This window comes from Xenopus tropicalis, chromosome 3, assembly GCF_000004195.4.
Source record: "Xenopus tropicalis strain Nigerian chromosome 3, UCB_Xtro_10.0, whole genome shotgun sequence".
NCBI lineage: Eukaryota > Metazoa > Chordata > Amphibia > Anura > Pipidae > Xenopus > Xenopus tropicalis.
In genome coordinates, this window is record NC_030679.2 from 141,004,055 (window position 1) to 141,029,033 (window position 24,979).

Below are 24,979 nucleotides of genomic sequence, written 5' to 3' on the forward strand. Positions count from 1 at the left end.
AGAGCCAGTAATCTGCTGACTCAGTTCAGAGTGGCCTAGATGGCAGCCATTGTCTCTATGGCCAGAGTTAAGGTGGCCATACACAGGCCGATTGTAGCTGCCGATATCGGTCCCTTTTATCCGTCCCGAGTTAGCAGCTTATCGGCCCATGTAGGGGCAGCAACGACGGGCCTGCCTGACCGATATCTGGCCTGAAATCGGGCAGATATCAATCAGGCAGGTTAAAAAATGTAGTCAGATCAGGGAACACATCGGCTCATTGATGCGGCCCCCGAACCGACTTTGCCTATACCCGTCGTTATAATTCGGCCCCAGGGCCAAACGACCGAATTAGCCTGGATTCTCCTGATATCGCCCACCCGTAGGTGGGGGACATCGGGAGAAGATGCCGACAAACAAGCGGATCTGAAGGTGTATGGCCACCTTTAGTTTTAGTGTTCCTATTGATATTCCTACAAGTAGCAGTTGCTATTGTTTTGTTAATCTTACTTCAAGGGATTTCAGTTGTAATAGCAGAGAATGATTAAGCTGTCTCCCAGATCTAAAATACCAACCTGTCTGTCAACACCATCATTAGGAAAGCTATAAAAGAATTTACAGCACTGGGGACAAGTAACAGCTCGCCTAAAAGGCTTGTTTTTTCATGTTAACATTTGTGACTGAGCTACCTAAAATTGGTTTAATTGCCTTCTATGGTGTGAACCACATGTGGGTTCAAGATGGAGTAGACAGCTGTTTGTTTTTTAAGCTGGACATATACACACCAATATCAATCATACAAATCTGATAAAGTTCAGTCACACTTTACTGCTGTGCTGCAAATTGGAGTGATATCCCCCCCCCCCCCCCACCCAGCAGCCGATCAGCAGAACAATGGGAAGGGAGCAAGATAGCAGCTCCCAGTAGGTATCAGAATAGCACTCAATAGTAAGAAATCCAAGTCCGGCTTGGGACTCCTCCAGTTACATGGGAGTAGGAGAAACAATAGGTTAGCTGAAAGCAGTTCTAATGTGTAGCGCTGGCTGAAAGCTCAGACTTAGGCACAATGCACTGAGATGGCGCCTACACACCAATATTACAGCTAAAAATACAGGCAGCCAATGAAGAAATTGCATCTCTGGTTCCCATAGAAACTCTATAGCTGTTTACTCCTATTTTTTTCTCCTAACTACCTCTCCTGAGCTCAGCTTAATCATTATAGTGCTCAACCAGAACTTTTTAAGTAAGTTAAATTCTGCCATTGTAAGCCTGCATTCTTGATTGCATGAACTTTATAGCACACATGTGCCTATGTAAGCCTGCATTCTTGATTACATGAACTTTACAGCACATGTGTGCTGTTTGCAGATGTAAATGTCACTGATGATGTGTCATAGGGAAAATGGCTGCCAGGTGAAAGCTGCTATTTGTTTTAGGAATATGTGATAGTGCTGGATAACCAAAAAAAGCAAATTGTTTTTGTTTGGCCAGCTTTAGGCCTAGAACCTGTGCCCAGGCCCTATGGATAAGGAAGATCCCAGCCACTGGCTATGCTTATCCTGACCCATTTAGCTTATCTATAGGCCCCAAGGGAGAGGCACTGAGGAACTCCCTTTAACCTTTTGGCCTCCTATCTCTGTCTTTCAAGGAGCGACCTGACCCTGTGCTTTCCAGGTACCCCCCCCCCCCCCCCCCCCCGCCTGAAATGAAATGGTCCAGCTACACTCGCTGTCCCTGGCAAGGAAGCATGGGGAACCTTAAGCATTGTCTTACTTTGTTTTGTCTTTAACTTCTTGTTTATACAACTTTGCAATGTAAAGGCCGGCTAATCCCAAACACAGCAGAGCTTTATCTGTTTTGTAGGAGGGTCCATGTCCAGCAGCACTTAAGGACAATGGCCTTAATGGCCTTGTTTTGTCAAGGCTACAAAACGCCAAAAACAATACCAAGTCTCTGTGAAACACTCAAATAGCATACCTCCCAACATTTGAAAAATGAAAAGAGGGACAAAAAGATTTGGTGCGCACAGCGTGGCAATTTTTTGACCACACCCACATTTATTGCCACGCCCCAATTACCACCCCACCCCTTTTTTTCCCCAAAAATACTCCTTTTATATAGTTGAAATGGTGGGATCAGACGCAAATGTGCTATAGCCTCATACTGTACAACCTAAGGAAAACAATATAGCAACTCCTACATATAAAATACAAATATAGAGAGAAGGCAGTCAGTTATAAGTGAGTTATAACTATGTACCAGTATTGCCCCCCAATACACAGTGCCCCCATATAAAGTGCCTCGAATTGCCCCATAGACAGTACCCCCCATACACAGTGCCCCCATAGACAGTACCCCCCATACACAGTGCCCCCAATTGCCCCCATAGACAGTACCTCCAATACACAGTACCCCCCATACACAGTACCCCCCATGCACAGTACCCCCTTTCAACAGTACCCCCCATGCACAGTGCCCCCCATGCACAGTGTCCCCCATACACAGTGTCCCCCATACACAGTGCCCCCCATACACAGTGCCCCCCATACACAGTGCCCCCCCATACACAGTGCCCCCCCATACACAGTGCCCCCCATACACAGTAGCCCCCCCATACACAGTGCCCCCCATACACAGTAGCCCCCCCATACACAGTGCCCCCCCATACACAGTGCCCCCTACAGAGTGCCAGTGAAACTAGAGGGTAGGATGTAATGTGCTCAGGAGCTAATGAAACCAAATCAGAGGAATGAGTAAATGCCAAGCAGACTGAAGGTGTTAGGTGTCAGATTGCTGCTGATACGGCACGAGGAGTCATTTGCCTCTGCAGATAATTATCGTTAAGGTTACAGTCACAGCAAGGGATTCCCCATGGCCACTCTATTGTCAGGATTGAGAAACCGGGCTCTTCCTATTATTATAGACATTATTACCCTAAAAATTCCCGTTTATAATTCTTCAAGATGGAGACCCTACCTCCCCAAAGCAGAACTGGGTGGGATGGGGAGGACAAGCAGGACATGGGAACAGTCAGTACTGGTGGTGGACTCTACAGACATGCAGCATTGTTATGGGTGTCGATGCAATTTGCTGTCAGTGTCCTTATGTACACATTACAAATTGTCAGTCATGGTACAACTACAGATTTCCTTTAGCCCAATGAGCAAACTAAAGGTCCCCATACACGGGCCGATTAAAGCTGCCGTTATGGGTCCCTTGGACCGATTCGGCAGCTTATCGGCCCATGTAGGGGCACTACTGACGGGCCTGCCCTGAAATTGGCCAGATATCGATCGGCCAGGTTAGAAAATCCAGTCAGAGAAGATCCGCTCGCTTGGCGACATTGCCAGCTTTAGGAGCTGTTCCTACTGAATTGTGCTTAGTACAGGGGAATCCCTATGCTGCCATAGTTTTATGGTATCTCTCTGTACAGGCTATGAGCAAACTTAGGGGGCTGTTCCTACTGAATTGTGCTTAGTACAGGGGAATCCCTATGCTGCCATAGTTTTATGGTATCTCTCTGTACAGGCTATGAGCAAACTTAGGGGGCTGTTCCTGCTGAATTGTGCTTAGTACAGGGGAATCCCTATGCTACCATAGTTGTATGGTATCTCTCTGTACAGGCTATGAGCAAACTTAGGGGGCTGTTCCTGCTGAATTGTGCTTTGTACAGGGGAATCCCTATGCTACCATAGTTGTATGGTATCTCTCTGTACAGGCTATGAGCAAACTTAGGGGGCTGTTCCTGCTGAATTGTGCTTAGTACAGGGGAATCCCTATGCTACCATAGTTGTATGGTATCTCTTTGTAAAGGGTATGAGCAGAACACACAGAGCCTGTCTGGCCCATATACAGACAAAGTGATTCAACAATATTCATTTTACACCTTTATTCATGTATACACTGAAACAATCTTATCAGATATATCATGTGTAGTAGGTGCGGCTCCGCCCATGTCACGTGACACACGGGCCTGGCGCCAAAATGTACCTGGAAATCACCGAATGGCTTCCCGAAACCAGAGAAAGTTCTTTCTTTCTAACAATCGCAACATTTGGACATTTGCTTTCATTGCAAACCGGCCCAGATTCCTGTGTCCCTGCAACTCAACTGCATTCACCTGCGCTGTTTGTTTTGGGAGGATTCCTCTCTTTTGACATCTTTGTGCAGCGCATTGTGCAAACTCCCCTGAGCCCCTGACAGGTAGTGATGACAGTCAGGCATGCCATGGTCTATTTACTGAGCAAATACCTCACCCCGCGCTCTCCCTTGTCATGTCACTGGCAGTGAGGGCCATTTGGAGCAGCCATTGGTGTATCCGCCTTTCCCTGGGGAGCAGTATATACTAAACGCAAGCGGTTTCCTCCGGCACAAATGCTATGAAACGGTGTATTAACCAAAAGGTACCGCCCCAAATGCGCCAGGCATTGGCCCGTTTGAATTTGCACATACACAATAGTATTGGCTAATTCATACCCCCCAACTGTCCCGCTTTTCGGGGGACAGTCCCGCTTTTTATGGCGTGTCCCGCTGTCCCGGATAGTTCCATGAATGTCCCGCATTCATGGAACTATCCGGCACAGCGGGATGCGCTTGCTGTGCCGGATGTTCACGCTTAGTCTGCAGCTTCGTTATGCCTCTCCTTGTGCAGCGCGACAGTCCCTTTTATAAGGTTGCGCCTGTAGGTGTGATGTCATTACGCACGGGCGCAACGTTATAAAAGGACCTGTCGTGCTGCACAAGGAGAGGCATAATGAAGCAGCAGAAGAAGGCGGAGCGCCTATGGGAGGTACTGTGATAGGGGGCTACTGTGATAAGGGGCTACTGTGATAGGGGGACACTGTATATAGGGTGCTACTGTGATAGGGAGCTACTGTGATAGGGGGACACTGTGTATAGGGGGCTACTGTGATAGGGGGCACTGTGTATTGGGGGGCACTGTGTATTGGGGGACACTGTGTATAGGGGGCTACTGTGTATAGGGGGCACTGTGTATGGGGGCACTGTGTATGGGGGCACTGTGTATGGGGGGTACTGTGTATGGGAGACTACTGTGTATTGGGGGCTACTGTGTATTGGATGGTACTGTGTATGGGGGTACTGTGTATGGGGGGCTACTGTGTATGGGGGGGCTACTGTGTATGGGGCGGGCTACTGTGTATGGGGCGGGCTACTGTGTATGGGGGGGCTACTGTGTATGGGGCGGGCTACTGTGTATGGGGGGGCTACTGTGTATGGGGGGCTACTGTGTATGGGGGGAAAAACTGGTACTTAGGTCGTTCAGTATGAGGGTATAGCACATTTTCGTCTGCTCCCGCCATTTGATCTATATAAAAGGGGTATTTTTTTTAAAATGGGGTGTGGTAATTGGGGCGTGACCACAAAAGGGGGCGTGGTCAAAAAAATTGCCGCGCTGCGCGCGCCAAATCTTTTTGTCCCTCTTTTCATTTTTCAAATGTTGGGAGGTATAGCTAATTGTATAATGGTTTGATGATATATATATTTTGGGTGAGGACTGAAACGTCGATCTAAATAAAATAAGTATCTTTTTTTTATTACATTTTCCTGGTGTGCATCAGCATTTTTTACATATTTACATTGTTTATCTGATTTGCACCCAGGTTGTAATCCCTATAAGTGTGTGCCTCAGCCTTTTTCTATATATATATATATAGTGGGAGTGTGCCAGGCCAGTGTGGGTATGTATAAGCTGGCACCCAGTTTGAGGACTGTAGGGGACTGTGGATATTGGGGCAGCGCCTGATTGGTCAGTGTGAAAGAGTTCTGCACATGTGACTGGATGTGGCTTTGTGCCCCAAGGTCAAATGAGCAGTGTGTGCCCCACATTCCTCAGGTGTATGGGCCGTGCAGGATCACCTGACCTGCAGCACAGCTTTAACCCCTTATTGTGCTACACAAACAACAGGCAGATAACACAGCACTGTGGTGGGGAGAGTCTGAGTGACCTTCCAGAGAGGAATTCTGCCTCTGGAACCGGTTGGCAGCTGTGATTTCCAGCCTGGCCTTCCTGCCTGCCCGGCCTTTAGAGCTGACTAACTGCACACAAGAATTTCAGTGATTTTATGAGCAGAAAATGTTCTGTCTGTTCTCACTGTACAGATTGCTTAATGGGAAACTCCACACTTTGTTTCCTGGGTTTAACCCTTGAAACAGTTCTCTTCCAGGTCTGCCTTTTCAAGAGTCAGAACTAGCAGTGCAGAGAATACAAACAGATACTGCTTTCAATAGCAATGACATTTACAGATGATGTTAAAGCCATGGTTAATGTGCAATGAATGTATAGTGGGAGGGGGCTTAGAACAGAATAAAAGTCTTAAGTTCCCCTTTAAAGTGGAGTTATGGACAGTTATAACTATATATTGCGTAGGGTACATACATGCAATCATTTATGTACACAGGAAATAGAGGGCCTTGTCCAGAAGAATTTACAATCTAAAAATCAATGGGCCTCTCCTATTTAAACCAGGGCAGATGGGTCACAGAAAACCTTCAGGTCCCCCTTGTGGTTTATAGTGCAACACAGTGCAGATCTGTCTCCTAAATCCTATTTCTTTCTCTTTACAGTGTCAGCATGGGGGAGAGTCAGACGTTCAGCCGGCGCCTTCATGAAATCACAGTATGTTTGATTGCTCTGAGGCACATACAGTATAGGGGGAGGCACAGCTAATATACAGAGGGACACAGATACAATACAGGGAGAGGGAACCATTGGGAGAAGGGAATCCTGCCCTGCAGAGCTTACACTCTAATATACAGAGGGACACAGATACAATACAGGGAGAGGGAACCATTGGGAGAAGGGAATCCTGCCCTGCAGAGCTTACACTCTAATATACAGAGGGACACAGATACAATACAGGGAGAGGGAACCATTGGGAGAAGGGAATCCTGCCCTGCAGAGCTTACACTCTAATATACAGAGGGACACAGATACAATACAGGGAGAGGGAACCATTGGGAGAAGGGAATCCTGCCCTGCAGAGCTTACACTCTAATATACAGAGGGACACAGATACAATACAGGGAGAGGGAACCATTGGGAGAAGGGAATCCTGCCCTGCAGAGCTTACACTCTAATTTACAGAGGGACACAGATACAATACAGGGAGAGGGAACCATTGGGAGAAGGGAATCCTGTCCTGCAGAGCTTACACTCTAATATACAGAGGGGCACAGATACAATACAGGGAGAGGGAACCATTGGGAGAAGGGAATCCTGCCCTGCAGAGCTTACACTCTAATATACAGAGGGGCACAGATACAATACAGGGAGAGGGAACCATTGGGAGAAGGGAATCCTGCCCTGCAGAGCTTACACTCTAATATACAGAGGGACACAGATACAATACAGGGAGAGGGGACCATTGGGAGAAAGTAATCTTGCCCTTAAGAGTCTTATTCGCTGTTCCTTGATTAGGAAAGGCGCAATATCCTATCAGAGGTGGAGAGAACTCAGAGGGAGCTGGAGCAGAAGAGAATCAGCCTGCAGCAACTAAAGGTAAGAATGCGGCATTGCATACACTCACCTCTCAGCCAATATATACACCTGGGGAAAAAAGCAAATACCCTGGGGCTCATTGACATTCACAAGAGCGCAGCGCTTGCATCACAACATCAACAACTCTTTGCACTTCCACCTACTGACGCAGGGAAACCCAAAAACGAATCAGGGGGATAAATATGAGCGGTGACCAGGATATAAATGTAATAAATGTTCAATTGTTATACATGACAGGCTACTAACAGCAACACAGGAAACCCACAATTCCCCCCAGTGTGTGAGTGAGTAATGTGAGAAACAATTAGGGAAAAATTGTAAGTGTCAGTTCCCCTGAAGTAAAAAGTCAAAATGAGTAAAGATACAGTTAAAAGCTCGCTTATTAGGACAAGGGATAAGCCTAACGCATTTCGTGCCTGTTGGCGCACTTATTTATAGGCATACTTTTAGTTTTTTTTAAAATAAACATCATTTCAAGCAACTTTGCAATATACATCTATTCAAAATATGCAGCTTTTTATAATGTTTGATGTAATAATATGGTTTGGAACAGTTCCCTAAGCCCCGCCCGGTGCTGGTCTGGCTTTGTGACTCAAATAGAATGTATCTGTAGTCGCCTGTCCTCACCCTGCCTTCAGCCTGCATCCTCCCAATCCCACAATTCCCTGCACACGTGATGTCAATAAGGAAAGGAACATTAGAGTGCAATGCATTGTGGGTTATGTAGTTCTTGCAGGCTGTCTGTAAGCTGTGGAGAAGTTGTTACAATTTGTAACATCAATGTTTTAGTCCCTCCTCCCCTGCCAGGATCTCAAATGATGCAGAAAGAGAAGAATAGCCACAATAATAATTTGGCTTCTCCCCCTATTCCCAGAGGAAATCCCTGCGAGAGCGATGGCTGATGGATGGAGTGGTTCCCTCTCCTGGGGCTGAAATGGACAATCCGCTCTTCCAGACAGAGAGTAAAATACAGCAGCTGGAGAAGGAACTAGAGAGGTGAGCCCTGGGGTCTGTGTGTGGGGACAGGCCTGGGCTGGGAGTCAATATAGGCCCTGGCATTTCAAATACACAGAGGCCCAAACAGCCCCCCTGCAGCCCAATAGTGAGTGTCTATGGCACCTTACAGCAGCCCCTCTGGCATTTGCCTGAACCCACAGATTGCCAGTCCGGGCCTGATTTTCAGTACACAGAGGCCCAAACAGCCCCCCATAGGCCCAATAAATAGTGAGTGTCTATGGCACCTTACAGCAGCCCCTCTGGCATTTGCCTGAACCCACAGATTGCCAGTCTGGGCCTGATTTTCAGTACATAGAGGCCCAAACAGCCCCCCATAGGCCCAATAAATAGTGAGTGTCTATGGCACCTTACAGCAGCCTCTCTGGCATTTGCCTGAACCCACAGATTGCCAGTCTGGGCCTGATTTTCAGTACACAGAGGCCCAAACAGCCCCCCCCAGCAGCCCAATAAATAGTGAGTGTCTATGGCACCTTACAGCAGCCCCTCTGGCATTTGCCTGAACCCACAGATTGCCAGTCTGGGCCTGATTTTCAGTACACAGAGGCCCAAACAGCCCCCCATAGGCCCAATAAATAGTGAGTGACTATGGCACCTTACAGCAGCCCCTCTGGCATTTGCCTGAACCCACAGATTGCCAGTCTGGGCCTGATTTTCAGTACACAGAGGCCCAAACAGCCCCCCATAGGCCCAATAAATAGTGAGTGTCTATGGCACCTTACAGCAGCCTCTCTGGCATTTGCCTGAACCCACAGATTGCCAGTCTGGGCCTGATTTTCAGTACACAGAGGCCCAAACAGCCCCCCCCCCAGCAGCCCAATAAATAGTGAGTGTCTATGGCACCTTACAGCAGCCCCTCTGGCATTTGCCTGAACCCACAGATTGCCAGTCTGGCCTGATTTTCAGTACCCAGAGGCCCAAACAGCCCCCCATAGGCCCAATAAATAGTGAGTGTCTATGGCACCTTACAGCAGCCTCTCTGGCATTTGCCTGAACCCACAGATTGCCAGTCTGGGCCTGATTTTCAGTACACAGAGGCCCAAACAGCCCCCCCCAGCAGCCCAATAAATAGTGAGTGTCTATGGCACCTTACAGCAGCCCCTCTGGCATTTGCCTGAACCCACAGATTGCCAGTCTGGCCTGATTTTCAGTACACAGAGGCCCAAACAGCCCCCCATAGGCCCAATAAATAGTGAGTGTCTATGACACCTTACAGCAGCCCCTCTGGCATTTGCCTGAACCCACAGATTGCCAGTCCGGCCCTGATTTTCAGTACACAGAGGCCCAAACAGCCCCCCATAGGCCCAATAAATAGTGAGTGTCTATGGCACCTTACAGCAGCCCCTCTGGCATTTGCCTGAACCCACAGATTGCCAGTCCGGTCCTGGTTGAGGATTTGGGTTTTTCTGCTTCACATGTGTATATGTGCAGGTTCTGCTCTTTCCCCCAGGAGCAGTAACCCACAGCAACCAATCAGCAGGTAGCATTTACTGCCACCTGTTTAAAAACAAACATCTTATTGGTTTATTACATAATCCCATTTAATAGATTCCTCCCTGACGCATTTCTCTTCCCTCCTCAGCCTCCAGATGCAGCTGCTGCGCTTAGAGAACCCAATGGCAGTGCCGCCTGAGGCAAAAACAATTCAGGTAACAAGTCAAGTGCAAAAGGTTCATCTTGCATGGGGTGGGGGGTTGTTTTTTTGTCAGAATCAGTTACTATATAACTAGCTTTCAGAGAAGGAAAACCTTGTAAATGAAAAACCTGCGGCAGAATTCTGGTGGCGCCATTTTGTATTTGGATAACATAACTGTTAGGCGTTGAACAGCACCGCCCCTCAGCCTGTTGGCTTTGCTGGAATGTGCATGTTGTAATACTTACCTTTTCTGAGAGGCCCAGGGGAGTCCTAATCTTGTCAATGTATCCAAAGCCAATCATTTTCAATAAGGTTTGAGGGTTGAGGGGCTAAAAAGGTTAGATATGTGCCTAGGGCAGCAGGGAGAATTTGGTTGGACGTTCCAACTTCAAGGCCAGTTAGGGACAGATTTGGGGAGAATGCCTACTTTCTCTCCTATATACTCCTAGATATATTGATTAAGTACAATCAAAAGACTAATATAGCAATGTTTTCATATGTTTACAAACTTGTTAAGAGTTGGGGGCCATATGTTGGGCCCCCAAGTGAGCTTGAACTGGCCTAGGGCTGCCGGACAAGGTGAGTCTGTGCACAGAATTCTGTATATGGTTTATATTGCCCTTGAATGATTTAGTGATCAGGGACAGAGCCAGGCAACGAGGGAGTAGAATAGTCAGTGAATCATGGCCCCTGAGCACGTGTGGCGGAACACAAAGGCATTCCTGTGGCAGGGGCTACCCACGTGCTCCCGTGTAATGGATGGAGGATCACAAAGGAGTTACAACTTGTACAGAATGTTCCTCTGTCACTGAGGTGGAACCCACAGGCTTCACATCACAGATGAGTTCATCTAATCACCCTCTCCTTCAGCAGTCCCAGAGTTCCAGTGCAATGGGTCTGTGAGGTCTAGAACATGCTGAGTCAGATGTTGGCCAGGGGGTCAGAATGCTGCCCATAGGGAGTCATGGGATTGCCACCATAGAGCCATCTAATCACCCCCTCCTTCAGCAGTTCCAGTGCAATGGGTCTGTGCGGTCTGGAACATGCTGAGTCAGATGTTGGCCAGGGGGTCAGAATGCTGCCCATAGGGAGTCATGGGATTGCCACCATAGAGCCATCTAATCACCCCCCCCCCTTCAGCAGTCCCAAAATTCCAATGCAATGGGTCTGTGCGGTCCGGAACATGCTGAGTCAGATGTTGGCCAGGGGGTCAGGGAGTCATGGGATTGCCACTGTAGGGCCAACAGAAAATGCCAGTACCGTTTGAACAGACAAACAGTTGGACTTTTTCAAATGCTCAACATGCCATGAGTTCCACATTCCTTTAGACTGTAAGCTCTTGTGATCAGGGCCCTCTCTAATCCTCTTGTTTAATTCTGTAGCCTTCCTTTTTATATTATATACCCGTTAAGGTCTGCATAAAATTGGAAATAAGCTGTTCTTATCATGTTCAATGCTGCGGGTGCTCCTAGAACCTTTTCCTCTTACAGCACAAGATGAGCATGCTCAGTGGAATTAAAAAATATATGTATAAATATAGGTGTGGGAGGTTGTTTCTTATCACAATAAATTCACAATAATATACTTTTTGTTCCAGGCGCCATTCGTGAATGGTGAAAAAATCCAGAAGGAAGGAGGTCAAACAGGAGGTGCTAAAGAAGTGTCCACAGGTCAAGCAAAAGACTCTCATGGGATTATCCATGAAGAACAGGCAACAAAGGAAGATCACACGTTGGGTCAAGACTCAGGAACAGGTCAGGCCATACCAGCTGAAAACAAAGCAAACCTAGAGCTGAATGTGGAACACCAGGACATAGAACACCAGAAGGTTGAATCAGCAGATCTAAACCAGGAACATGAAAAGCTAAGCCCGGAACATCCAGTCCAAAACCAAACTGTGCAACATCTTGAAAAGAACCAGGCACATCTTGACCAAGAACATACTAAGAAGAATCAGGATGGACAAGATGGTATCCTAGAATATCTAACCCAAGGTCAGCAGCTTGAAAACCCAAATCTGCAACATCTGGATAGATACTTGGTAACTGAAGTGACTATGGAACATGAAAAGCAAAACCTAGAACCTGGAACAATCCAGCACCATACTGTACAACATCTTGAAAATACCCAGGAACATCAGGACCAAGAAAAGACTGAGAAGAATCAAGATGAACATCATGGAATCCTAGAACATATAATTCAGGATCAGCAGAATGAAAACCCAAATCTGGGACATCTGGATAAATACCTGGTAACAGAAAAAACCCTTGAAATTAACCCCTTAGAGAATGTTTCAGTACAGATCCAAAACCAGAGTACATCTGATCACAGCCAGAACCAGACTGAAGCAAAACTGCCAACTGACATTCCACAACAGAAAGCATTAGAGAGTAAAACACAAACCACAGACCACGTTTCTGAATTGGTACACACAAAGCAAGATCACAGTCAAGAACATGTTACCACTGACCAAACACAAGGCCAAGAACTCTTTTCTTCATCAAGTGAGCCAACAGAAGAAGAATCGGTATCATTGGCCCAAGACGAAAAACTCGACCAGCACAGCGAATCTGTATCAACAGTCCATGAGGTCCATGATGGTCCAAGTGAAAATCAAAAGCCCGTAATTACATCAGAAGACCAAAATCACGGCTACATGTCATTGTCAAATGCACAGAACCAAGACCAAGGCTCAGCACTGCCAGAGAAAGATCTAGAACACACTCAGAAACCAGATCTATCCCATGAATTTGAAAGCGAGGCGTCATCTTTAACAGGCCTAATATCCGTCTCTACCCTACTGTCTATGGAACAGAACCAGGAGAGTACTGAAGAGACTTCTAAGTCTGTAGCCCTGGATGAGTTATCAGACCTGCTGAACACCGATATGATTAAGCAGTCACTGCTGATGTCTAAGAGTTTGGAAGAGAGTCCATCACTGCCATTAACAGAACAGATCCAAGAGACTATGTGCCAGTCTGTGTTCATTCCCGACCTGAAGAAGGATCAATCGGATCCAGAGGTTATGCAGAAGTCCTCCTCCTCTGAGCCAGCACCCAGCACCCTTCCACAGTCCAGCAGTGCAGAAGGCAACTCTTCCCCTGAATCCCAACCCCTTCTTCAGAAGTCACAAGGGACTGATAGCCAACAGGCACAAGGAGGCAACACTGCAACGCCACCAGAGGAAGACCGGCGCGTGAAGAAGAAGTCATGCCACTGTTGCGTGGTCATGTGAGCTTCCTCTTCAGTATTATGCAAAAGATAGATATCGAAGCCATTAGAGGGCGACAATGAGTTCCTGACTCAATCTGGCAGCTTGTCTGGTTTTTATGTACAGGTGGTGTCGTTGTAAGGACTATTCCATAATGGGGGGGGCACAGCTAGTGACAGTCCCAGAACAACATTCACAGGGGTTATAATGAGGCAATAGTAACACAGGCAATAACTGTATGTTCCACAGTGTAAGAGAATAAAAAGTTACTATATTTTATGTTAAATAGTGTTTTTCATTATTAATTCAAAGGGGCCTTGGCCTTAAGGCTTACGCTTACATTAATGGCATGAAGAAGAGTCTCACCAAGCATTCTTATAGGGCAAATAGAGCCTCACCAGGTATTCTTATAGGGCAAATAGGACCTCACCAGGTATTCTTATAGGGCAAATAGAGCCTCACCAGCTATTCTTATAGGGCAAATAGAGCCTTACCAAGTATTCTTATAGGGCAAATAGAGCCTTACCAAGTATTCTTATAGGGCAAATAGAGCCTCACCAAGTATGCTTATAGGGCAAATAGAGCCTCACCAGTTATTCTTATAGGGCAAATAGAGCCTCACCAAGTATTGTTATAGGGCAAATAGAGCCTCACCAAGTATTGTTATAGGGCAAATAGAGCCTCACCAGTTATTCTTATAGGGCAAAAAAAGCCTCACCAGTTATTCTTATAGGGCAAATAGAGGCTCACCAGGTATTCTTATAGGGCAAATAGAGCCTCAACAGGTATTCTTATAGGGCCTCACCAGTTATTATAGGGCAAATAGAGCCTCACCAGGTATTCTTATAGGGCAAATAGAGCCTCACCAGTTATTCTTATAGGGCAAAAAAAGCCTCACCAGTTATTCTTATAGGGCAAATAGAGCCTCATCAGGTATTCTTATAGGGCAAATAGAGCCTCACCAGGTATTCTTATAGGGCAAATAGAGCCTCACCAGGTATTCTTATAGGGCCTCACCAGTTATTATAGGGCAAAAAGAGCATCACCAAGTATTCTTATAGGGCAAATAGAGCCTCACCAGGTATTCTTATAGGGCAAATAGAGCCTCACCAAGTATTCTTATAGGGCAAATAGAGCCTCACCAGTTATTCATATAGGGCAAAAAGAGCCTCACCAGTTATTCTTATAGGGCAAATAGAGCCTCACCAGTTATTCTTATAGGGCAAATAGAGCCTCACCAGGTATTCTTATAGGGCAAATAGAGCCTCACCAGGTATTCTTATAGGGCAAATAGGGCCTCACCAGTTATTCTTATAGGGCAAATAGAGCCTCACCAAGTATTCTTATAGGGCAAATAGGGCCTCACCAGTTATTCTTATAGGGCAAATAGAGCCTCACCAGGTATTCTTATAGGGCAAATAGAGCCTCACCAGTTATTCTTATAGGGCAAATAGAGCCTCACCAGGTATTCTTATAGGGCAAATAGGGCCTCACCAGTTATTCTTATAGGGCAAATAGAGCCTCACCAAGTATTCTTATAGGGCAAATAGGGCCTCACCAGTTATTCTTATAGGGCAAATAGAGCATCACCAGGTATTCTTATAGGGCAAATAGAGCCTTACCAAGTATTCTTATAGGGCAAATAGAGCCTCACCAGTTATTCTTATAGGGCAAAAAAAGCCTCACCAGGTATTCTTATAGGGCAAATAGAGCCTCACCAGTTATTCTTATAGGGCAAATAGAGCCTCACCAGTTATTCTTATAGGGCAAATAGAGCCTCACCAGGTATTCTTATAGGGCAAATAGAGCCTCACCAGGTATTCTTATAGGGCAAATAGAGCCTCACCAAGTATTCTTATAGGGCAAATAGGGCCTCACCAGTTATTCTTCTAGGGCAAATAGAGCCTCACCAGGTATTCTTATAGGGCAACTAGAGCCTCACCAGGTATTCTTATAAGGCAAATAGGGCCTCACCAGGTATTCTTATAGGGCAAATAGAGCCTCACCAGTTATTATAGGGCAAATAGAGCCTTACCAAGTATTCTTATAGGGCAAATAGAGCCTCACCAGTTATTCTTATAGGGCAAAAAAAGCCTCACCAGGTATTCTTATAGGGCAAATAGAGCCTCACCAGGTATTCTTATAGGGCAAATAGAGCCTCACCAGGTATTCTTATAGGGCAAATAGAGCCTCACCAGTTATTCTTATAGGGCAAATAGAGCCTCACCAGGTATTCTTATAGGGCAAATAGAGCCTCACCAAGTATTCTTATAGGGCAAATAGAGCCTCACCAAGTATTCTTATAGGGCAAATAGAGCCTCACCAGGTATTCTTATAGGGCAAATAGAGCCTCACCAAGTATTCTTATAGGGCAAATAGAGCCTCACCAGTTATTCATATAGGGCAAAAAGAGCCTCACCAGTTATTCTTATAGGGCAAATAGAGCCTCACCAGTTATTCTTATAGGGCAAATAGAGCCTCACCAGTTATTCTTATAGGGCACATAGAGCCTCACCAGTTATTCTTATAGGGCAAATAGAGCCTCACCAGTTATTCTTATAGGGCAAATAGAGCCTCACCAGTTATTCTTATAGGGCAAATAGAGCCTCACCAGGTATTCTTATAGGGCAAACAGAGCCTCACCAGTTATTCTTATAGGGCAAATAGAGCCTCACCAGGTATTCTTATAGGGCAAATAGAGCCTCACCAGTTATTCTTATAGGGCAAATAGAGCCTCACCAGGTATTCTTATAGGGCAAATAGAGCCTCACCAGGTATTCTTATAGGGCAAATAGAGCCTCACCAAGTATTCTTATAGGGCAAATAGAGCCTCACCGGGTATTCTTATAGGGCAAATAGAGCCTCACCAAGTATTCTTATAGGGCAAATAGGGCCTCACCAAGTATTCTTATAGGGCAAATAGGGCCTCACCAAGTATTCTTATAGGGCAAATAGGGCCTCACCAGTTATTATAGGGCCAATAGAGCCTCTCCAGGTACTGGGTAACCATACACACAGTTGTTAAAGGCAAACTATAGGCTTCTATACTGAGCTTGTAGTGGATATTAACCCTTGCAGGTGCTGCTTCTGCACCACCCAAAATGTTGTTGCTTTTTCCCCACTGCAAATACAACTTACCCCTCCCTCTGGGTGCCGCTACATTTGCCCCACCCCTCTTCACATTCACAATGGGAGAAATCTGCCTGACAAGGAGGGAAATTGCTGGGGATGGGAGACCCCTTCTGATATAACAGGGACCACCCTACTAATTATGCCCCCCCCCATTCCCCATTCTGGTTGGCTGGCACTGCTCTGGGGTTGCCATGGGAGTGTTTTTATGCCCAACCCCTGAGTAACTAATGATTAATATGATTATGTTAATGGAATACAGAGACAGAAACTTACAAAATGGGTTTTATTACAACTTTGTACAAAAATCACATAGAGAATATACAGAGTGCAGCGTGTAATGGCTTATTCTCCTATAAAGTCATTCCAATTGGCTACCCTCTGACCTGAGTATTCCCGTGTCTCTGGGCCACGCCTGGCTCATCACCGTGGGAGAGAAGTACTAAGCACTAATATGATTGTCATGCACTGGAGCCATACTAGGGCCATACAAACCTCTTGCAGGGCCATCCTGGTCAAAAGTCCCAGCCTAGTGACTCTTCAAAACTTGGCCAAAAAGTCCATCTAAGTCCAAAAAGTCCATCTAAGCAGAGTTGGGTCCATCTGAACACGGAAGCAGAGTTGGGTCCATCGTAACTAGGAAGCAGAGTTGGGTCCATCTGAACAAAGAAGAATTTCTTTGTTCAGATGGACCCAACTCTGCTTCCTTGTTAAGATGGACCCAACTCTGCTTCCTTGTTCAGATGGACCCAACTCTGCTTCCTTGTTCAGATGGACCCAACTCTGCTTCCTTGTTCAGATGGACCCAACTCTGCTTCCTTGTTCAGATGGACCCAACTCTGCTTCCTTGTTCAGATGGACCCAACTCTGCTTCCTTGTTACGATGGACCCAACTCTGCTTCCTTGTTAAGATGGACCCAACTCTGCTTCCTTGTTAAGATGGACCCAACTCTGCTTCATTGTTACGATGGACCCAACTCTGCTTCCTTGTTACGATGGACCCAACTCTGCTTCCTTGTTCAGATGGACCCAACTCTGCTCCCTTGTTCAGATGGACCCAACTCTGCTCCCTTGTTCAGATGGACCCAACTCTGCTTCCTTGTTCAGATGGACTCAACTCTGCTTCCTTGTTCAGATGGCCCCAACTCTGCTTCCTTGTTCAGATGGACCCAACTCTGCTTCCTTGTTCAGATGGGCCCAACTCTGCTCCCTTGTTCAGATGGACCCAACTCTGCTTCCTTGTTCAGATGGACCCAACTCTGCTCCCTTGTTCAGATGGACCCAACTCTGCTTCCGTGTTCAGATGGACCCAACTCTGCTCCCTTGTTCAGATGGACCCAACTCTGCTCCCTTGTTCAGATGGACCCAACTCTGCTTCCTTGTTCAGATGGACCCAACTCTGCTCCCTTGTTCAGATGGACCCAACTCTGCTCCCTTGTTCAGATGGACCCAACTCTGCTCCCTTGTTCAGATGGACCCAACTCTGCTTCCGTGTTCAGATGGACCCAACTCTGCTCCCTTGTTCAGATGGACCCAACTCTGCTCCCTTGTTCAGATGGACCCAACTCTGCTTCCTTGTTCAGATGGGCCCAACTCTGCTTCCGTGTTCAGATGGACCCAACTTTGCTTCCTTGTTCAGATGGACCCACCTCTGCTTCTGTGTTCAGATGGACCCAACTCTGCTTCCTTGTTCAGATGGACCCAACTCTGCTTCCTTGTTCAGATGGACCCAACTCTGCTTCCTTGTTACGATGGACCCAACTCTGCTTCCTTGTTACGATGGACCCAACTCTGCTTCCTTGTTACGATGGACCCAACTCTGCTTCCTTGTTACGATGGACCCAACTCTGCTTCCGTGTTCAGATGGACCCAACTCTGCTTCCGTGTTCAGATGGACCCAACTCTGCTTCTTTGTTCAGATGGACCCAACTCTGCTTCCTTGTTACGATGGACCCAACTCTGCTTCCTTGTTACGATGGACCCAACTCTGCTTCCTTGTTACGATGGACCCAACTCTGCTTCCGTGTTCAGATGGACCCAACTCTGCTTCCGTGTTCAGATGGACCCAACTCTGCTTCCGTGTTCAGATGGACCCAACTCTGCTTCCGTGTTCAGATGGACCCAACTCTGCTTCCTTGTTACGATGGACCCAACTCTGCTTCCTTGTTCAGATGGACCCAACTCTGCTTCCGTGTTCAGATGGACCCAACTCTGCTTCCGTGTTCAGATGGACCCAACTCTGCTTCCTTGTTACGATGGACCCAACTCTGCTTCCTTGTTCAGATGGACCCAACTCTGCTCCCTTGTTCAGATGGACCCAACTCTGCTCCCTTGTTCAGATGGACCCAACTCTGCTCCCTTGTTCAGATGGACCCAACTCTGCTTCCTTGTTCAGATGGACTCAACTCTGCTTCCTTGTTCAGATGGACCCAACTCTGCTCCCTTGTTCAGATGGACCCAACTCTGCTCCCTTGTTCAGATGGACCCAACTCTGCTTCCGTGTTCAGATGGACCCAACTCTGCTTCCGTGTTCAGATGGACCCAACTCTGCTTCCGTGTTCAGATGGACCCAACTCTGCTTCCTTGTTACGATGGACCCAACTCTGCTTCCTTGTGGTGGGATCTGCGCCTGCTTAGAGAACTCCTAATAGCTTTGTTGGGATCAAGGTCCTCAGCAGTTCAGTCCACTAAGCCCAGTCCACTCTCCTGCCCCTTGGCCAGATCTCCATTGAGAGCTTCTCCACTAGGGCCTCTCAGCAAGTCTTTGAGTAGGAAAAAACTGCCCCCCTGGTCACCAGAGACCCATCACCTCTTCTTGGGTGGGGAGAAAATGTTTTTCATATCCAGATGTAAAGGTCCCCTGCTGAGGTCTTGGAGGACACGTTGGGGGCTCAATCTCCTCCACGATGGCGATGGGTGTGTTGGGGTTCTCCTGTTGGAAAGCAGTCAGATATACACGTCACTTACTGGGCAATAGAATTACAGCAATCAGGTACTGGTCACCTATCTGGTTACTGCCGGGGGGGGGGTTAGTATGAATGTCATTCAGAACACATAAGCCTCACGTGCCGGTGGTTGCAAGGTGGTAGGGAATCCTTGTATTTACCATGTTTATGCCAAATGCTAGGTACAGGGCTGCACTGTGCAACTTGGTATGGGGGGAGAAGGTGCAGCGTTGTGCCTACAGACTTTGCCGCAAAGCAATCTGTGTGGGAGGAGCAAAGTAAGCCACACCCCCAACTGTTAATGTTTCATTTTATGGAAATATTGCCCATTTCCTGGAAGGCACATTTGCCCCCCCCCCCCCCCCCCCCAGATCCTTACTGTAGTGCACTGTACCTGCTTTGCCTCGTGCTCAGCCTGACAAGCTGGGACAATGAATGGGATGAATCAGCAATGGGGGTGTAGGAATGTGCTGGAGTGGGCACAACAGGAATCCGACATGGCTGCCGCATCAGCTGATCTTACAAAACCGTATTGTAGCCACAGTCTGGGCGTTTAATTACAGGGATTTATTTAACACGTGGCAATGAGCCCGTACATTTGCCCTTCTGGTACAGGGCACGCTGCCAGTCGCTCAATTAACCTCATTAAGGGACACCGGGCTGTATGGTACCATTTAGTGTAAGTATAGGGGAAATGAGAGATAAGGCTGCCATAATCACTCTTTAATTGGGACTGTTGCGGTGCAGCACAATACATCTATATTTAGAGCGGCTTTACATGGGAACTGAGCAATTGGTCTCTAATTCGGCACAGGGCGGCCCGGCAGCGCCGTAATTACAATCGGTAATGAACACCGTGACGTGGTTCTGATCCAGTTTGGCTTCATTCTAGGGTAATTAATGGGGTTGTCAACCTTTTGGTATGATGTAGAGTATTATTCCAAGACAATTTGCAATTGGTCTTCATTAAAAAACTACAAATAATGAAAAAAATGATTTCAGTAATTGTTCAGCAGCTCTCCAGTTTGGAGTTAGAACAGCTATCTGGTTGCTAGGATTCAAATGACCTTAGCGACCAGGGAGTGGTTTGAATGAAAGACTGATATATGAATAGGAGAGGGCCTGAATAGAAAAAAAAATAATAAAACTGGAAAAAAAAATAGTTGTTTGCTGCCGGGGTCACTGACCCCCCATTTGAAAGCTGCAAAGAGTTGGAAGAAGAAGGCAAATAAGTTAAAAACTATAAGTAATAAATAATGAAGACCAATTGAAAAGTTGCTTAGAATTATTAATTCTATAACATACTATCATATATATTATACTATGTTTATCTGGATTCCCAGTCACTTCCATAGACTGCAGCTCCCCTCAACTGCCTCTTAGTGAGTCGGACTTGGAACCATCCCAGTATAACAGGTCCTGGGTTCTGGCCCAGCAGCCATTGTCAGGGGGGAGGGGGTACTGTACCTGTTCCAGGTCCCAGTTATTGTTGTTCTGGATCCTGCTGAGTTCCGCATTGTTCTCCAGGTTGGGGATGGGGATTCTGGGCCAGAACCATTTGCGCAGCACCCGCTTGGTCCAGAGGGAGAATAGGATGGCCAGCAGCAGGAAGAACACGGTCAGTACAACAATGATGATGATGACCAGCGGATTGTAGGTACGACCTGTAGGCCCACATAAAGAGTGAATTGTAAGGGCGTGGCTGAGGGCGGAGCTACAGAAAAAGGGTTGAAAGACTGGGGACCCTTATGGGGGAGATAGGGGGTTATATATATCAGAGAATTGCAATTTACAGCCTTTCCCAGCCCCACCCCAAGAGCTGAAGATGCTGTAGTTCCGCCACTAGGGTTCGGTAACAACATCAGCAAAGTTTGCCCCAGTCCTGTAACCCATAGCAACCACTTGGTTGAAGGAAAACATCTCATTTGCTAACATGGTTTGCCACTCCTTGGTATTACATAACCCCCCCACCCCCAAGGAAGCCAGAAGAGAAGAGCATCATTCCTAATGACAGAGATGGGTAACCTGCAAGCTGTAGTTGAACTACAACCCAACCCCCAGACCCCCAAAAAAATCTTTCTTCCCCATAGACGATATATTGGGGTATCGCCATAAATGTACCTGTTGTCCGAAACTTCCTGATACTGCCCAGGGGTCCTTCCCCTGCCCTTGTCCATGCCGTCATCCATACAGTATATGCGGTGTCCGGTGATAAGCCAGAGACGCAATCATTCCTACCATGAGCAAACACAGACCTGGACCACAGAGCTAACAATCAAAAAGGCAGAAGATGAGTTACCACCTCACACACTTGACAGAAGTATTTATAGGCTACAGCTACAGTAACCCATAGCAGCCAATCATTTATTGGTCTACTGTTTGATAACAACATCTGATTGGTTGCCATGGGTTACTAGACTCTGCCCTTGTTTCTACATTCCTCCCCCTGCTTGGCACCTGATTTCTGCCGAGAATGTTCCGAGCTGTTCAGGTAGATGGTGTAACCAGTAATGTTTCCTCTCCTGTTCGGAAGTGGTACCTCGTCCCATGATATATGTGCTTCCGCGGAGGATATCAGGCGTATGGAGACGTTGGGGCCAGCAGAGGGTGCTGTTTTACAAGAGAGAATAGGAAAAGGGAGATGGAGGAGGAAGACTAATACATAAAGCTGGCCTCACACGGGCCGCTGGACTCAATGGCTAACCTGACCAATATCTATGGGGCAGGCTGATGCTGATGATTGCAGCCCTCTCCTGACAGGCCCCTGTTATAGGGCCACCATCACCCCCACACCTGCCCCACCTCACACCCCAGCAAGCCACCCACCTCTCAGTTATGGACAACGGAGTAGTGATGGGCGAAATGTTTTGCCAGGCAGGGATTCGTGGCGAGTTTCCGCGTTTCACCATTGGCGGATTGTTTCACGAAATGGATGAAAAAATTTGCGACGAAAGAATAGCAACGGGCGACAAAAGAGTAGCAACGGGCGACGAAAGAATAGCAACAGGCGACGAAAGAATAGCAACGGGCGACGAAAGAGTAGCAACGGGCGAAAGAATAGCAACGGGCGAAAAAAGAGTAGCAACGGGCGACGAAAGAATAGTAACAGGCGACGAAAGAATAGCAACGGGCGACGAAAGAATAGCCACGGGCGAAAAAAGAGTAGCAACGGGCGACGAAAGAATAGCAACGGGCGACGAAAGAATAGCAATGGGCGACAAAAGAATAGCCGCGGCGACGAAAGAATAGCCACGGGCGAAAAAAGAGTAGCAACGGGCGACGAAAGAATAGCAACGGGCGACAAAAGAGTAGCAACGGGCGACGAAAGAATAGCAACGGGCGACAAAAGAGTAGCAACGGGCGACGAAAGAATAGCAACGGGCGACAAAAGAGTAGCAACGGGCGACGAAAGAATAGCAACGGGCGACAAAAGAGTAGCAACGGGCGACGAAAGAATAGCAACGGGCGACAAAAGAGTAGCAACGGGCGACGAAAGAATAGCAACGGGCGACAAAAGAGTAGCAACGGGCGACGAAAGAATAGCAACGGGCGACAAAAGAGTAGCAACGGGCGACGAAAGAATAGCAACGGGCGACAAAAGAGTAGCAACGGGCGACGAAAGAATAGCCACGGGCGAAAAAAGAGTAGCAACGGGCGACGAAAGAATAGCAACGGGCGACAAAAGAGTAGCAACGGGCGACGAAAGAATAGCCACAGGCGAAAAAAGAGTAGCAACGGGCGACGAAAGAATAGCCGCGGGTGAAGAAAGAATAGCCGCAGGCGACGAAAGAATAGCCACGGGCGACAAAAGAGTAGCAACGGGCGACAAAAGAGTAGCAACGGGCGACAAAAGAGTAGCAACGGGCGACAAAAGAGTAGCAACGGGCGACAAAAGAGTAGCAACGGGCGACGAAAGAATAGCCACGGGCGAAAAAAGAGTAGCAACGGGCGACGAAAGAATAGCAACGGGCGACAAAAGAGTAGCAACGGGCGACGAAAGAATAGCCACAGGCGAAAAAAGAGTAGCAACGGGCGACGAAAGAATAGCCGCGGGTGAAGAAAGAATAGCCGCAGGCGACGAAAGAATAGCCACGGGCGACAAAAGAGTAGCAATGGGTGAAGAAAGAATAGCCGCGGACGACAATTGTTTTGAAGTGCAACATTTTTCGCCGTTTCGCGAATCTTTTAAAAGATTCGCAAATTTTTCAGCGAATTTTTCGCTCATCACTACAACGGAGTCTTTTCAGTCCCCCTCTGTAAATGGGCCCCCCAGACAGGACCCCAACCTACCCCTTCATCCCTGTTATTGGAGGGCCAGAGGATGGTAGAAGCCCAGTTTGACCTTGACATTGTGTAGGGCCACATTTGTTCCCCTTATCCCGTTTTTTTGCCCCACAGCCCAATCCCCGTCCTCTTACCATTCTCCTGGCTGTACACAACAGTGGATACGACTCCCGCACAGCTGTTCTGGTAAAGGGCAAACACAGCCACGCCGTATGGGGCAAAAGGGGCAAAGTCACCTGGGGACAGAGAGGTAGAAAATGGGGATGAGGGAGAAAAGGGGTTTCCATTAATGCCCCTTGGGTATATAAAGGTGTGGTTGGACCTTAGGTGGATGGGGGGGCAGAGTGCAGCTAGGAGCTCATTGGCTGTGCATCTTTTACAGGGGTCAGCAGTGACTGGTTACTCACCTGGCAGAGTAAAGTTTTGATTGGTTGCTCGGAACCTGGTCCAATTCAGGAATGGGTTTCTGGCTAATGTGAGTTCCTTCCACTCAACCAGGTACGAGTGAGGATCTTTGGGAGGGGGCAATGTCGCTACCCCTGATACCTTAATACCTCCAGACCCGTCGGCCCAAACTTTAATACCTGAGGGAGGGGCCGGTTCTGCAAGAAGAGCGTTATTCTCATTAGAAGCTTGATTAAAGCACTTACTAATGGGGGGCAGATATCTGGGAGGGGGTGGGTACCTGAGCAGGGGGGTGTGACACAGCTGCCATAGCCAAGTCCGTGCTGGTTTCTGGGGCTGACGCAGATATCCGTGGCCCCAGCCGGCAGCTTGATGTGACAGCACTGTGCCTCCGCGCTATTAGCCTGGCCGCCATCAGTATAGGTCACATTGTAGCCCAAGATTTTACCCCTGGTGGTGCCCAATGGCTGGATGAGAAATGCAGAGTCAGCAAAAAAGAGGGTACAGAACTGACCCCCCTGCATCAATAACAGAGTCTCATACATCACCTCAGTCTGGGCAATGCCACCCCCCACCCATGGGCACTAATGGCAGGGTTAGCTATGCCACCACCCTCCCAAGCCACCTACACAGGGTTAGCTATGCCACCACCCTCCCAAGCCAACTACACAGGGTTAGCTATGCCACCACCCTCCCAAGCCACCTACACAGGGTTAGCTATGCCACCACCCTCCCAAGCCCCCTACACAGGGTTAGCTATGCCACCACCCTCCCAAGCCCCCTACACAGGGTTAGCGGTGCCACCACCCTCCCAAGCCCCCTACACAGGGTTAGCTATGCCACCACCCTCCCAAGCC

The 24,979-nt window shown here is 47.6% G+C and overlaps 2 protein-coding genes across 8 annotated transcripts in view; one reads left to right on the plus strand and one right to left on the minus strand.

The window, feature by feature from the left end:
• The window catches only part of palm3 (paralemmin 3), a 32,358-nt gene extending 18,713 nt beyond the window's left edge, over window positions 1–13,645 (plus strand). For all 3 annotated transcript variants that reach the window (XM_018092560.2, XM_031899458.1, XM_002940616.5), the window contains 5 exons: window positions 6,565–6,616; window positions 7,418–7,498; window positions 8,373–8,494; window positions 10,095–10,161; window positions 11,746–13,645. In XM_018092560.2, coding sequence (XP_017948049.1) covers window positions 6,565–6,616; window positions 7,418–7,498; window positions 8,373–8,494; window positions 10,095–10,161; window positions 11,746–13,383 — 1,960 coding nt within the window. In that variant the 3' untranslated portion in view covers window positions 13,384–13,645. The remainder of the gene's footprint in view (window positions 1–6,564; window positions 6,617–7,417; window positions 7,499–8,372; window positions 8,495–10,094; window positions 10,162–11,745) is intronic.
• Window positions 13,646–19,019: 5,374 nt separating this feature from the next.
• il27ra (interleukin 27 receptor subunit alpha) overlaps window positions 19,020–24,979 on the minus strand; it is a 46,128-nt gene continuing 40,168 nt past the window's right edge. For all 5 annotated transcript variants that reach the window (XM_031899461.1, XM_031899462.1, XM_031899463.1 and 2 more), the window contains exons 10-16: window positions 24,403–24,589; window positions 24,125–24,319; window positions 23,852–23,953; window positions 21,891–22,043; window positions 21,555–21,701; window positions 20,901–21,097; window positions 19,020–19,420 (exon numbers count right to left, since the gene is read on the minus strand). In XM_031899461.1, coding sequence (XP_031755321.1) covers window positions 19,280–19,420; window positions 20,901–21,097; window positions 21,555–21,701; window positions 21,891–22,043; window positions 23,852–23,953; window positions 24,125–24,319; window positions 24,403–24,589 — 1,122 coding nt within the window. In that variant the 3' untranslated portion in view covers window positions 19,020–19,279. The remainder of the gene's footprint in view (window positions 19,421–20,900; window positions 21,098–21,554; window positions 21,702–21,890; window positions 22,044–23,851; window positions 23,954–24,124; window positions 24,320–24,402; window positions 24,590–24,979) is intronic.